This window comes from Geospiza fortis, unplaced genomic scaffold, assembly GCF_000277835.1.
Source record: "Geospiza fortis unplaced genomic scaffold, GeoFor_1.0 scaffold54, whole genome shotgun sequence".
NCBI classification, from domain to species: Eukaryota; Metazoa; Chordata; class Aves; order Passeriformes; family Thraupidae; genus Geospiza; species Geospiza fortis.
Window position 1 is genome coordinate 15,198,798 of NW_005054301.1, and position 13,486 is coordinate 15,212,283.

Below are 13,486 nucleotides of genomic sequence, written 5' to 3' on the forward strand. Positions count from 1 at the left end.
CAACAGAATGAAGAGAAAATGGGCAGTTTTCATCTACTCTTCCATCAGGTTAATAAATCAAAGTAATGCAACCCATAAAAGAAGGAGGCAGGTGTTTTCTTTGGAATACAAAAGAGGGGGGAAAGGGAGAGAGGAAGAGAGTTCCCTCCAGTATGCATCTCACACATGGCAAGTCAAGCTCTGCTGGGAATATTAAGAGAGCGTTAGCCTCCCAGACACACAAAGTCAGAAACTGCTCTGTATTATTCTGATCACCATTTTTATTTCTCTCTGCAACAAAGAACCTAAGCCAAGCTGCCAGCAGATGCTTCTTGTGTCACCAACTCACTCCTTACATCACCTGTCGTGCCCCCAGTGTGATCAGCACTGACAGACCCCAGTGTTCCTCTCCACAGCCTACCAGAGGAATCAGAAGGTGTTGTCTGGTTAAATTACATTTCTTTCAAATATCACATTTAGATGAATGATGTACATTGATAGTACAATTACCAGATTTCCACTGCTCTGAAAAAATATAAAAACTGTCATCCAATGCAACTGGCACTGAAATTATTTTTGTCCTCTATTCTAACTTATGTTAAATGATTTTTTTACTAATTCTACATTACTGAGAAACAGGGCAAATGTTGAAAAAGAAATGCACAGCTCTGCCTCTTTGTCCATATATATAGGGTAATTTTAGGGTAATTTTTTTATTTCTAAGCATTCTTTATGACATTTAAAAACATGAAGATTCTCAAAGACTATTTTCATGCTAAATATATTAGTGGGTAATTTTTTTCTCGAAATCCACTTTCTTTCAACTGCTTCAAAGCACTTGAGCATATTTCCACTCTACCTCTAGTCTACACAGATGGGACAGAGCAGTTCTGGAGCAGTCACTACTCCAGATATGGCACTGAGTTTCCTGGCATCTATTTTCCTTTGTGCAAGGAAAACCAAAGCATACTCCCTAAGAACTAGTTAACATACTGCTAGTCTGAGACCCCCATTTCATGCTGCTGTTACCATGCCAAAAACAACAAATCTCAAAAAAAATCTCTGTTTGCACTCAGTAGGTTTAGCACCAAAACAGGAAAAAGGCTACAGGAAAAAGGAGATGTAAGAAAACTCTTTGGTCTGCCCGCTTCTTTTCCATAGACCAAGGTAATTTTGTGCAACTCACCTTCATATCTACAGTCAGATTTCAGTCTTTATTCCGGTTCTTTAAGGTTTTGCAACAGAGTTTAAAAAAGCACAGATATTTTTTTTACTGCATGCTCCTGTGATGATCTCAGTTTATAATCAACCTTGGTGAACCCCTAAGCAGCAGCAAATTGTTTAAAAGACTTTCCATATCATGGCAGAATTGTTCCACATAGTGGTAGTGTCTGATTAATCAGAATAACTAAAAGCACTCAACAACCAGCAGGGATTTTCTAATTAAGACTCTTCCAGTGTAGTGAATAATTTTTCAAATAAAAATTTATTATAAAATAAGTTGACTGAAACATGATAGAAATGTGTAGGAGGGAGAGGGGGATGTGGGTGTGGGAAGGGGGCGTTTACTAAAATCAAAAGTATATTAATATTTTCTTTCTAGAGCTTCCAAAGGTACAACCTGGCCATTGTCTACAATGAGAGACCACAAATAGGAGGAGTATTGAGATAAGATCACAGTATTCCCTAAGAAGCCATGTTACCTTTGGAAGTCACTTATGGCCCAATTTGGCAAAAGCAGAGGAGGATTCTTTGGGTGACATCCCAAGCCCAATACTCAGCAGATGGTGACCATCCATCTGTATGGCTTCTCAGGACAGACAGCCAAAACTCACTCATCATTTTGAACAATTTCAGCTGTATGAATCTCTATGCATATCACATTGCTCCTTCTGCTACCTTCACATACTCTGGCTTCCTCTACTCTTTCCTTTGCTCTCTGGACTTTAGTATCTCTTTTCTTCTACTGACTGTGTTTTAAAAAACAAATCTAAAAAAAAAGGATGTCTTTGCTGTCCTATTACAAAGGCTTGTTACAGTCAGAAAAATTTTAGTGTGGTGGCAATTTGTTCTTTTTTTCAAATTAAAGTGCAGACATAGAATACTGAATACTTAATAGAATACTTAACCAAATCTCACATGAACACTAGAGAACTGTAGTGGATGAAAATAAGGATAACAGATAACAATTTTTATAAGTGGAGTAAAAGAACATTCTGTAATAGACTATTGAGTTCTGCAGCTTTTTCTGTAAGTATAATAATAATTCTGCTGACCTGTACATGATGTTCCTTTCAATGTCCTCATTTTCTATTAATGCATCAATGTTTGTGTGGACTGGGCAAAATAAGCGTCTATCTTTTAAAATATGGGCTCAAAAAAAGCCGTGGACATGTCAGAGAATAGTATGTTGTATGTGGCAACATCCCCCTGTAATTCCCTGATGATTAGCAGTCATATACACAGTGTTACTGTACACATACAGGTCCTTTCCAGACTAACTTAGGAGAGATGGAGACACAATATGTCAATTAAAAAAAGGGATGGATGCTGTCCAGCCATGACAGGGTATCTGTGCATGCCAAACAAAATAGGATGAATGCTTACCTCTCTGTGCTGGGAGTACATGTAACAAAGGGCAATCACACAGGGCAGGTAGCACAGCTGTTTTGCCCAGGAATGATAGGAGCAGGCAGAAGTCCAAGCAAGACTGGTGAGTTTGGCCCTGGCCTGCTTCCTTTGGTAGCTATGCGCTCTGGGTAAGTGGGAGTTTGGTGAAGCTACTCCGAGCATTTGCCAAGCAACAACATCTTAATTCACTGCTAAGCACCTTACACAGGCACCATCCTACAGTACAGCAGGGGGACAGCAATCTTAGTAACTGAAGCAAAAGACAAGCTAAATTAATAAAACCTTTAAAAACTAACATGTTAAACTCAATGTGCCAGCCAAATTCCAAAAAGAAACAATGTTATTGGCCAGAGCACAATATATGCGATTACCTGCTCAGGGGCTGAGAAGTCCCTAATTCAGACTGATACAATCCAAAGAGGTTGTAGCTAATGCTCCTCTGAAAAAGAAATGGGAAATAAACAGCCTAATACCACAAATGGAAAAGGCAAATCAGACAACTCTTTTTCTTCTAGATACTCCTAAAAAATTACAGCTATTAAACTGAAAAAAAAAAACAAAAACAACACCCTACCTCAGTGGTTTCCACTTGTTCCAATTAATTCAGGCAATAGCAGAAGAAAATGTATTTTAGCCCCTTTTATGACTGACTTTTTTGTTTGCTCTATGGTATCAAAGAAATTATCTAGTTGTGCCACACAAAATTTAGGTACAATAAAAGTAAGGCCTGCTGGGGTCTGGAAACATGCCAAGTGACACAAGGTTTGTGGACAGACACAAGAGGTTACACAAGAAGCAAGATCTTGTATTTTCTCAGTCTTCTGGAAGAAATTCATGAGTCTTTGTATGGAATTGCTTTGACAGACAAGAAAATAAGTCAGAGGTGGTAGAAAAAGCAGACCAAAAATAGTCACTGTCTCCCAAACAACTAGAGGCTTTTTCCCCCGTCCCAAGAGAACTGGCAGAACAGAAGGAAGGACTGTATTTCCTAGGATCCAGACTATTTGTAATGGAAAGGAATGTCAATTACATCATAGAATATCATAACTAATAAACCATTTTAAAAGGCAGCAGTCCACGGCAATCTCCCAGCAATCACCAATGACAGCAAGACCATGAGCAGAGAATAAGGCAATCAGAGTTCTCCCTGCCATCACCATTCCAGCTTCACTGCTGCTTTTGTTACCGCCATTTGCAGTGTCTGGCTAAACTCATGCCTTACCATGAGAGGTTACACAATTTCTTATTCAGCCAGCCTTCCAGTCCAGGATATTTTCCTTATTGCAATGTTTCCGTGGAAGCTGGTTGACTACAAGGCACCAGTTCTTCTCCCTGCTTCCAGCAGCTAAATCTAATTTAAAGATGCTAAAAATAAAAAAGGCTTACATGTAACAGTACTCTTCAGAAAACAAGAGGCTGTATTTCCTGCAGGCAGAGCATTTAATCAGCAGTGAGATGAACAAAGGTACAATACAATAATTGTTTCACTAGTATTTCTGCCATTTGCAAACTTTCTAGCAGTACCTACCCCACTATCAAAACATTTTGAGAACTCTTTCCTCGTTGGATATTGAGACAGCAAGTATAGGAAACATAACATGGAGAAATCCCAAGTCTTTGGGCATCCAATTTATTGCCCCAGTGACCTCCCATACTGGACACCCAAGACTATTTATAGTCATTTACAAATTCTGTGATGGGATCATAAACAAGTACAACAGGAAAACAAAACATTAGTTTGGTTATATTGAAAATTTTCCTTAAATATATACAGGATGTATATAAAATCTTTTTTTTTTCCTCTGCAAAGCACTTCACATTGATATTCCCACTAGTATACATCTCCTATATGATCTCAGAGTCTCATCTTAACCAAATATGAAAAAGAAGTGTCTTGTAGCCTATATTAGGAAATATTCACCTCCATGAAGGAGCAGGGTGACAGCAAGTGTGGGAACCTCAAAATCCTACTCAGAGAAAGGAGCCCCCACCCCAAACCCTCCCCAGAAAACGAGACTATATGCCAAAGCTGATAACACAGATTTTATTTAACAATGCGTGTGAGGTAGAAAGAAATAGAAAAGAGAGGGGGAGCAGTGGAGCAATCAAGTAGAAAATAGTCACCACCTGTGGATCCAGTGATATTCTGTTGGTCCTTCTTCACCCTGGGCTTCTCAGTGGTGGGGGTCCCAAGGTCATTCAAAACTTTTTGCTATTTATACATCCTAGCAAACAAAGGAATTAATGCTCATTGACTACACAGTTCTCTTATTCTGTTGGCTAAATTATTTCCCCACCTCTAAGGCTAATAAGTGCATGCACTCATTCTTTCTCTTCTTTTGAACTGGTGGACTGTGAGTTGGTGGTTGCAATGTGCCCCTGCCAGAATTACCTTTTAGGGAATCCAAGCTGATTTCAGCACAGCTGCCAAGTTCGCTGTCCTTGAGGCTTGTAAATTCAGCATTATTTGTGCCCATTACCAGTGATAGATTCTTCTTCCCTTTTCTAGCATGCCTCTAGGTCTGAGATAACACCTGGACAATAGTATCCCCTTTATCTTATCTCAAGTTCCCACTGTGGTGACTTATCTTACAGTCCAAGCTCCAGGTATCCAGCCATGGTGGTTTGGGGAGGAAAAAGTGCAGGAGACCAGAGGGAAAATGAGATAAAAGGCATCTATAAATTGGCATTTATTTCATACACTGGTCTAGCCACACCCTACACCTGATCAGCACAGTCTGTCCCATCCTGTCATTAAACTCCATTGCCAACTCTTCTCATGGGTGAGGGGCTCTCTCCTCCATGGACCTGTGAGAAAACAGAAATCCAAGTGCAGTAACTGGGGAAAGACCAGGGGGCTGATGCATCAGGATGGCAATGCCTGGAGAGACAGAGAGTGAGCATTTGTGTGGGTGTGTTCAGTGTGTGATCACGACTGAACATCAAGCCAGACCAGCCAGCAAGAAGGAGATGCTCAAGAGGCCAGTGCTGGTGTGGCCATAGGTGTGATCCAGGTAACCAGGGGGGACAAGAGGGCTCTGAGAGTTGACCAGCAGAGAACCAGGAGCTCCAAACCAGCTCCTGGAGAAAGCCATCTACATCTGTGTGTCTGTGTGTGAGGCAAGTGGGAGACAAGAGGATCCCAGCCCAGCTACTGGGCAGACTGGGAGTCTAGGACCAGCTGCTACAGAGTGACCCATACTGGCTTATATGTCTGTATACTTATATATTTTATACTAATGGGCTTTCATCCTTCCCCAGAGAGGGGAAGAGGATGAGGCCATTAATACACCTTGTGTCTGCCTGAATGGTGCATTTTCTTTCTGTGTCAGTCTGTGTGGCTGCTCATGGGTTATTACCAGGTATAGATGTATTGTGTGCATGTGTGCCTCTTGGGAATGCGTGCTCAGCCTTGCTATTGCTCATTCTGAGGACATGGAACTGCAGCAGGAACACCTCTACTGGCCTACAGTATTCTGTAGCACAGCCAGCACCTTTTGTGGAGATACATACAATTTCCTAGATCTTGAAAAATTTCCTCAGTGGCAAATGTACTTTTTCCAACATCACAGAAAAAAGAAATTAAAGATGAACAGAACAGAAAAAAACCCTCATTTAAGAGCTCATGACACCTCCCTAATAGCAAGCCACTAAATGAAATCTGTAACAGAACTAACACTATTTAAAATTCTTGCTAAGTGCGTGGGTTCATTCATGCCTGAAATACTAACTTACTGCCCATGACATCAATACAAAATCTCATATCTAGATTTTCACTGAAGTTCAAAACATTCGAGTGATGCACACCGGCAGGTGTTTCAGCAACTGTAACTCACAATAAAAAGCAAATCACGACATCCAGTCACTTAGTTAAAGAGCTGTGGTTCATAGCTCTCATTAAAGTGTTCACAGGGGAGTACAGACAGTAAAATGACTGGTTGCTCCCTAAACAGCAGCAGTCTGCAACTTCCTCATGAGGGGAGGCAGAGGGACAGGCACTGATCTCTTCTCTGTGACCACCAGTGACAGGATCTGAGAGAATGGCCTGAAGCTGTCAGGGAAGGTGCAGATTGGATATCAGGAAAAGGTTCTTCATCCAGAGGGTGGTTGGGTACTGGAACAGACTCCCCAGGGAAGTGGGCACAGCAGCAGAGCTCAAGAAGCATTTGGAAAATACTCTCAGGCACGTGGTGTAATTCTTGGGGCAGTCATGTGTAGGACCAGGAGTCAGACTTGATGATCCTTGTGGGTTCCTTCCAACTCAGGATATTCTGTGATTCTAGAATAAATGGGATCAATGGCTGTCTACAAGGCACCAGTTTAACATACTCGACACATATGATCTTTAGAGACATTGGTTAACCCCCCCAACACACGTCTGAGGAAGCCTTCATCACACAGTATCCCCACAGTATCAGGTGTGAATGCCATGGGACAGAGAGAGAGAAACAGTAAGCGTTTCTCACAGCGGCTTGTGAGAAGTTTTAGGGAGTTGGAAAAATGTGATAACTCATTGAGTACAAACAATTTGCAGGTGGTCTTTTTCTACTTCATTTTTCTGTTCCTCTCAAGGACAGCGTGTGAGAAAGATGTTTCTGTTAGTTAGCCAATAGAATAGAACCTATCATACCATCTATAAAAACCATGCGGTTCTTTTGAATAAAGCCTTCTTTGCCTTTTCTACGATCCTGCCTCTCATCTGCTCCTGCCTCAATCTCGGCACAAGAGTGACAACCAGGCACATGCATTTCAGGTATAAATCATTTCATCTCACACTTCCAGGCTAGGTAAAGGGCTGTTTTCCCAAAGCCTCTCTTTTTAAAAGGCAGCAGCAGTGCTACCTGAAGGGCCCCTCAGCCAAAGCCAGACAAGGTGCCTCTGCTGAAGCTCGGGGAGAAGAGAGGTCTCCATGGCAACAGGGGCCCCAGCACTCTCACAACCCCTCTTCTTCATCCTTTCCTCAAACTCAATTTTTCTTCCAAACAGAATTGGTTAGTAGTTCAACTGAACACACATAAAAAACAAAAGCATAACATCTATTCAAAGGTTGACTTTACCAAGGTACATCCTGGACTGGACTTAACTGCTGCACAGTCCATGACTCCTGAGGCTCAGAACCACCCATACAAAACTGCAGGGAAAAAATTATTACTACAATGTTATTACAATATTATGGTACTGCAATATGGTATTACTATGCAGTTAGTAGTACATGCAACCACCACTCATAGCATCATTTGCCTGATGCTTCTTTTTAGACTTGATTTTCAGTCATTTTTTGTTTTGCCAAACTTTATTTCAGCTAATCAGCAACTAAATTAATCTATGCAAAGTCCCTGCTTTAGAAGATTTCATCTAAGACACTTACCAGTGAAACAAAACATCATAATTCCCATCCCCAAACCTTTTTGTTTCTTGCTGTCAGGTAACTCTATCCTTTTTTGTGGGCACAGCTATAAATTTTGGCTGGAGCTCTTGCAGACATGATCCTCATTCTTTAAAAATTCTCTCAGTCTAGCCTCAAGTCATATATCTGCAGTGTTTTTTACTTCAAGGTTCCCTGCTCCATTCTTTACAGAAGATGCCTATACCTTTACTGGTAGCTATTCAAAAATAGATATTTTATTCCTTATGCTAACATACATTTGCCTTTGTGAACATTAGGCAAATGTTTGTAAACAGTAGGTAAATGTTTGTTACCTAGGCTGTCTTACTTCAGGTTTGTACCCCATAAGGGACCTATCCCTTTAAAAATTAGTTGCTGCAATACTGTTTTACATCTCTCTGCACAGATACCAAGGCAAAGAGAAGATCAGTTTCAGGGGCAGAGGGAGACTGGGAAATCCTCATGAAAAGGGGCAAGCCTGTCCTACAGGACACTGGGAAGGCAGCAGAGGTTCACTTTGCGCTGTGATATTGGATACCTCTTTCAAAGCACATAATTTTCCTTCAAAACATGGCTAAAAACCAGGAGGTAACCAACCTAACCCATGGCTTTCCAAAATGCACTATAATCACTGAAATAGAGTTGAAACTTTAGCAGAGCATCTTCAGCCTTTCCAGTTAAATTTCCTTCTGTACAGGACAGATTTTAGAAGCCAAAAGAGGAAGTAACATAGAGCCTAATTCCCCAAACTTCAAATAAGGCACTGATCTAAAATGTCTGGGAAAGCTTCCTGGATTTGGGATTATGCTGGAAACAGCTAGTAAAAAATCATGGAAAGTAAGATGCATATTCAATCTGGGGAGTAGACATCAGCACTGAGGACATCTCTTTCTCATTGTAAATCACATCAATTTTGTGCATGTGGATTTTTTTCCTAAACCACTGACAATAATTGTTTATTTTAAAGAAGAAATTCAGTTTTATATAACATGCAAATTTTGAAGATACTCAAATAGCCTCAGGAACAAATGTTGATTCTCAGACCTTGGAAATATGAAAAGAACAGAAACCCCAAACCAGTAAAGGGGAAATTTAAGTTAGATATATGGAAGAATAAACTGTGAGGTGTTGAGACACTGGAACAGATTGCCCAGGGAAGTTGTGGATGTCCCGTTCCTGGAAGTGTTCAAGGCTAGGCTGGATGGGGCCTTGAGCAGCCTGCTCTAACTAAGGGTGTCCCTGCACATGGCAGGGGTGCTAGATCTTTAATGTCCCTTCCAACCCAAACACTTTTGCAATATAATTCTACAATGGGATATAATCTCACCTAAACCTGACATGACATGAGCATTCAGTTACACCTGACAGTAAAACCACAACTCATAAGCTCCTCTACTTAATCTGCTGTGACTTTATGTGCAGAAGTAAGTAAACCATGGGAAAACCATGTTCAGAGAGAGAGCCCACATCCTCATCTGCCTCAAAACTGTTATTTCTGGTCTTCCTTTCCCTTTTCCTGAGAAGGTGCTATTGTCCACTGCATTTCACCCATTATTTTTATCTCCCTTTCAAACTAAGCTCACTGCGCACACTGGTTCCCAGAGCTCTTTAGAGACCCTCTTCAGTTCCAAGATCTCACCCTCCTGCTCACACTCAACTGAAAGAGGCTGCAGTGACCTCTCCCCACCAAAACTCAGAAGTGATACACTCTCTTTCCTCTTTCAAAGCTGAAGTAATAACTAGTCTCTGCATACTGATTCCCTCTAATGGCAAGAGAAAAATACACCTTGCAGATCAGTATTGCTGTACTCCTATATTCACTGCAAAACTGATCTCAAGAATCTTCTTTGATAAAAAGAAAGCTATTAAAACTTTAGTCACTTGGAAAGGGAGCCCTATGTCATTCCAAGCTTAAAATAAAGAAAAGGAAAAAAAATTGACTCTTCCTTGCCTTCAGCAGATATAATGAAACACTCAAAACAGCATTGTTCTGTCATATCACAGTGAGAACTAACACAAGAATTTATCCTAGTGTCCCTAGTCTTCTCACAGGACTCAAATAGAGGTCTTAAATGGGAGAAAAGAAAACCATAATAGGCGTCTCTCTCACAGCTGAAAACATTCTTCTGTGCAGCAGGGACCTAAATTAAGTTCACAACACCAACTGCGATTCTTCCTTCTTGCAGGACCAGGACGTCTCCATGCTGTAGACTCCTGCTAATGTCAGACCCCTGCAATCATTATCAAGATTGGGTGAGTCATATAGGTTTGTTCCATTTCAAGCTGAAATTTCTTCCTTTAAAAGGGTAATTAATGCTATTTTTTATCAATAGCAAAGTGCCTTGGGCACACACTGATGATGTGAAATGCACAAGCTGCGCATCCACCCAAACCAGAAAGGATTCAAACCCACAGATCCCACCCCTGAGGGGCGTAACCCCCACCTCAGGCTTTAGGGAGAAGGATAGTCTGTCTCATCCACCTTCTGAAGGGCTGCCCTGCTGCAAAGAGGAACCTGGAACTCACTAGAGCAAAGAACTGCTGTTCTGCAGCTTAACTGGGGTCTCTCATGATGGAGAAAAGAGTCAGATGCCACTCATGCTCTAAGGACCATGTCAGAGGATAAATGACAATTTACTTAACAGCATTTCTGGAAGCATTAAGTGTTAGGCAAATACCCAGTTGTTATTCCTTGCTGATGCAGAGATACTGTCCAGCATGTGAACATCCAAAACTCCTGGCAACATATGAGAGTAAAAAAGTATAGTAGTACATTCATTGGGTTGATATGGGAAGACATTTTTAAAGACTCCAAAGTTCTCAGCTGTTATGATACTGTGTATCATCAACGTTTTAAATTAGCACTTCAGGGACACAGGGAGACTAGTAGCAAAGGCTACTAGTATCAAAAAAATAGTTTAGATTGGTTTCCATCACTGCAAATGCATGAGGCCCGCTGCTAACATTTGTCATTGGACTAGTGCACTTTCATAATTTAAAAAGTATATTATTTCCTCCCCTGTTTAGCTCTTTGATAGGCCTGGAAAAGTTATTGATCTGAAAGTTTCATCAGCCTCCCAGCCATCCAATCAGCAAATAAACCCCTTGTGACATTTCGAAATATTTTCTCCATGTCTGGAAAACAAATTGCAGGAGGACCAAACCATAGCTTACATTAATCTTGCAAAACTTGTACCTATGATATTTTTTGGTTGGTTTGTTGGTTTTTAAAACTCCTAGCTACTGAAGGAATGATTACGTGATAATGTCTGTTTTCTTCTTCAAATAATTTTGGAGGGTCCATGCTCATGAAACTAAATCTGGGCACATGACTCAAATTTATTCTCTGTAAGGTTCAAAACCCAAAAAAAGAAAGAATTAAAATTCCAACTTTCCTCGTCTAGTCTTGTTATTTTAGAACACTGCTGGCTATTGTTTTGTGCCAGGTACTACCCAACATAAGAAAAACCACAGAGTACCTATGATATTAAGAGTATCCTTTCCCCACACAATACGCTGAGAAGAAAAAAAAGCAAGAACCATGAAGATTATCTCCACTGCACAGAGGAATAGTTGATGCCAAAAAAACTCAGTGATTTACAGTAAGAGCCAGTAAGTGCATTGTTGACTGGGACTCAACACTGTTCCATGCTATGCTTATCATCTTCTTTAAAATTATTTAAGTAATATTACATATTACCAAAAGGAGATAGATATTAGAATTTATTACCATGACCACAAAAATGGACTTTAGCATAACTCAAGATCAGGAGAATTCAAAAAATCCAAAACAAATCCTTGATAAAATGAGCCAATGACCATCAGCAAATTCCTGAGGAACTCCCTTAAGAAAGCTGGGTGTTTTCTCTGTCAAGCTCTGCGTGTAAAGCCTTGAATGATTGAGGTTGCAGTGACATTTTACTGAAATCCAGCTTACTTATCTCCCAAACAGTGCTAACTTGACTCACCATAAGGCTTATTTTGCCTTGTTTTTTTGTTTTGGATTTTTTTTCTTTTTTTCCTAAGAAATGGGCACATATTCCTAACAAAATTTGGTGTAAGCATCAAGAAAGCAAATGTACGCACATTTGTACAATTAGATAACAATACCTTACGACCACATATCTAATCTATGATTCCTACTGTAAGTAGGCAAGACTGCACATGGTTATACATATTTACAGTATAAAGTACTTCTAAAGGATTTATTTAAAATCTGGGGGACATAAATACCAAATTACTGCTGAGTGAAATAGAAATTCAGCAAAACTTGTTTTAAAACACTCCACACCATTGTTTATGTTAAAGAGAACAGATCCCATTGCAGCTGAAAATAAGCATGTCATCAACCCATCTAAATTTTGCCCGTTTAAATTCTAGTAGAGAAGGTTACTAAGTAATACATACATCCAATGTACAAGTTCTTATCCTTGACGAATACATTTTCTAGCAACGCTTTTACACATTAAAACCTACAAGGAACTTTAAATCATACACCTAAGGACCAGAAATACAGCAAGAAGAGTCACGAAGGCAACCAGTGATGCCAGGTACCTTTTGGTCTGCAGTCCCTGACCGCAAGGATTTAAAACAAAAATAAAAGAAAATCAACCAAGAACTCCACAACTCTCACTCACCCAGCAAAGAGCCCACAAAGATGACAACCTGCACGGTGGTGGTGAAGTGCCGGTAGCTCTGCTCCTCGCCGTGCTCTTCGCTCTCCACGGCGCCCGCCTCGCTGACATTCCCGCCCTGCCACACCATCTGCCCGGCCGAGGCGCTCCCCGTCTCCAGAGCTCCGGTGACAGCCTGGGACGGGGCATGGTCGCTTTCATTCACCAGCACCCAGCTTCTGTCGTACCCCATGGCGAGGTTCCGCCTTCCTTGCTGCCACCTAATAACACAGGTTGGCCAGCCCTTGTCTTCAGTGAATGAATGGAGCCCACAGGCAAACAGACGCTTCTGAGGATAAAGCCCGGTCTCTGCCTCTCGAAGGCATCTTCACCACATTCCTGTGTCCCGAGAAGCAGGGCTGGCTGTTCGCGTTGACACCTTGTAAGTCATGACAGCCAGTAAACAAAAGCAGAAAACAAGCCAGGCTTCTCCTTCCGATCAGCTGTGCCATAGTTTTTGCTTCACACCGCCACAGGTCTCCTCAGCATGTTTCACCGCAATATGCGAGAGAGAAGGAATCGCGGTCCCCCGAATCACACCCCGCACCGCGGCTCATCCTCCCCCCGCTGCCGAGGGTCGCGGCGCGGCCGCCACGCACACGCTCGCACGGCCACGGGCTCACTGCACAGCAAAGCCAGCCTGCAAAACTGGGGGGGCACCAACTCTGTCCCCTCAAGGTACTCTCAGCGTTGGCTCTGCCTTTGCTCACAGCCCGGAGAGAGGAAGAGCCGGGCTTTCCCCGGGGCACATCTGCTCCCGCTCTCTCCTCTGCTCCTGCCCGCTCCGCCCGTGGCGAGACACGGCTCCCTGCCGTCT

General features: G+C 41.7%; 2 protein-coding genes across 2 annotated transcripts in view; one reads left to right on the top strand and one right to left on the bottom strand.

Moving 5' to 3' along the window:
- GPR176 (G protein-coupled receptor 176) overlaps positions 1-13,480 on the bottom strand; it is a 32,062-nt gene extending 18,582 nt beyond the window's left edge. Inside the window, exon 1 of the mRNA XM_005417518.2 lies at positions 12,634-13,480. Coding sequence (XP_005417575.1) covers positions 12,634-12,862 — 229 coding nt within the window. The 5' untranslated portion in view covers positions 12,863-13,480. The remainder of the gene's footprint in view (positions 1-12,633) is intronic.
- Positions 13,172-13,486, top strand: part of EIF2AK4 (eukaryotic translation initiation factor 2 alpha kinase 4) — a 43,152-nt gene continuing 42,837 nt past the window's right edge. Inside the window, exon 1 of the mRNA XM_014310804.1 lies at positions 13,172-13,347. Coding sequence (XP_014166279.1) covers positions 13,172-13,347 — 176 coding nt within the window. The remainder of the gene's footprint in view (positions 13,348-13,486) is intronic.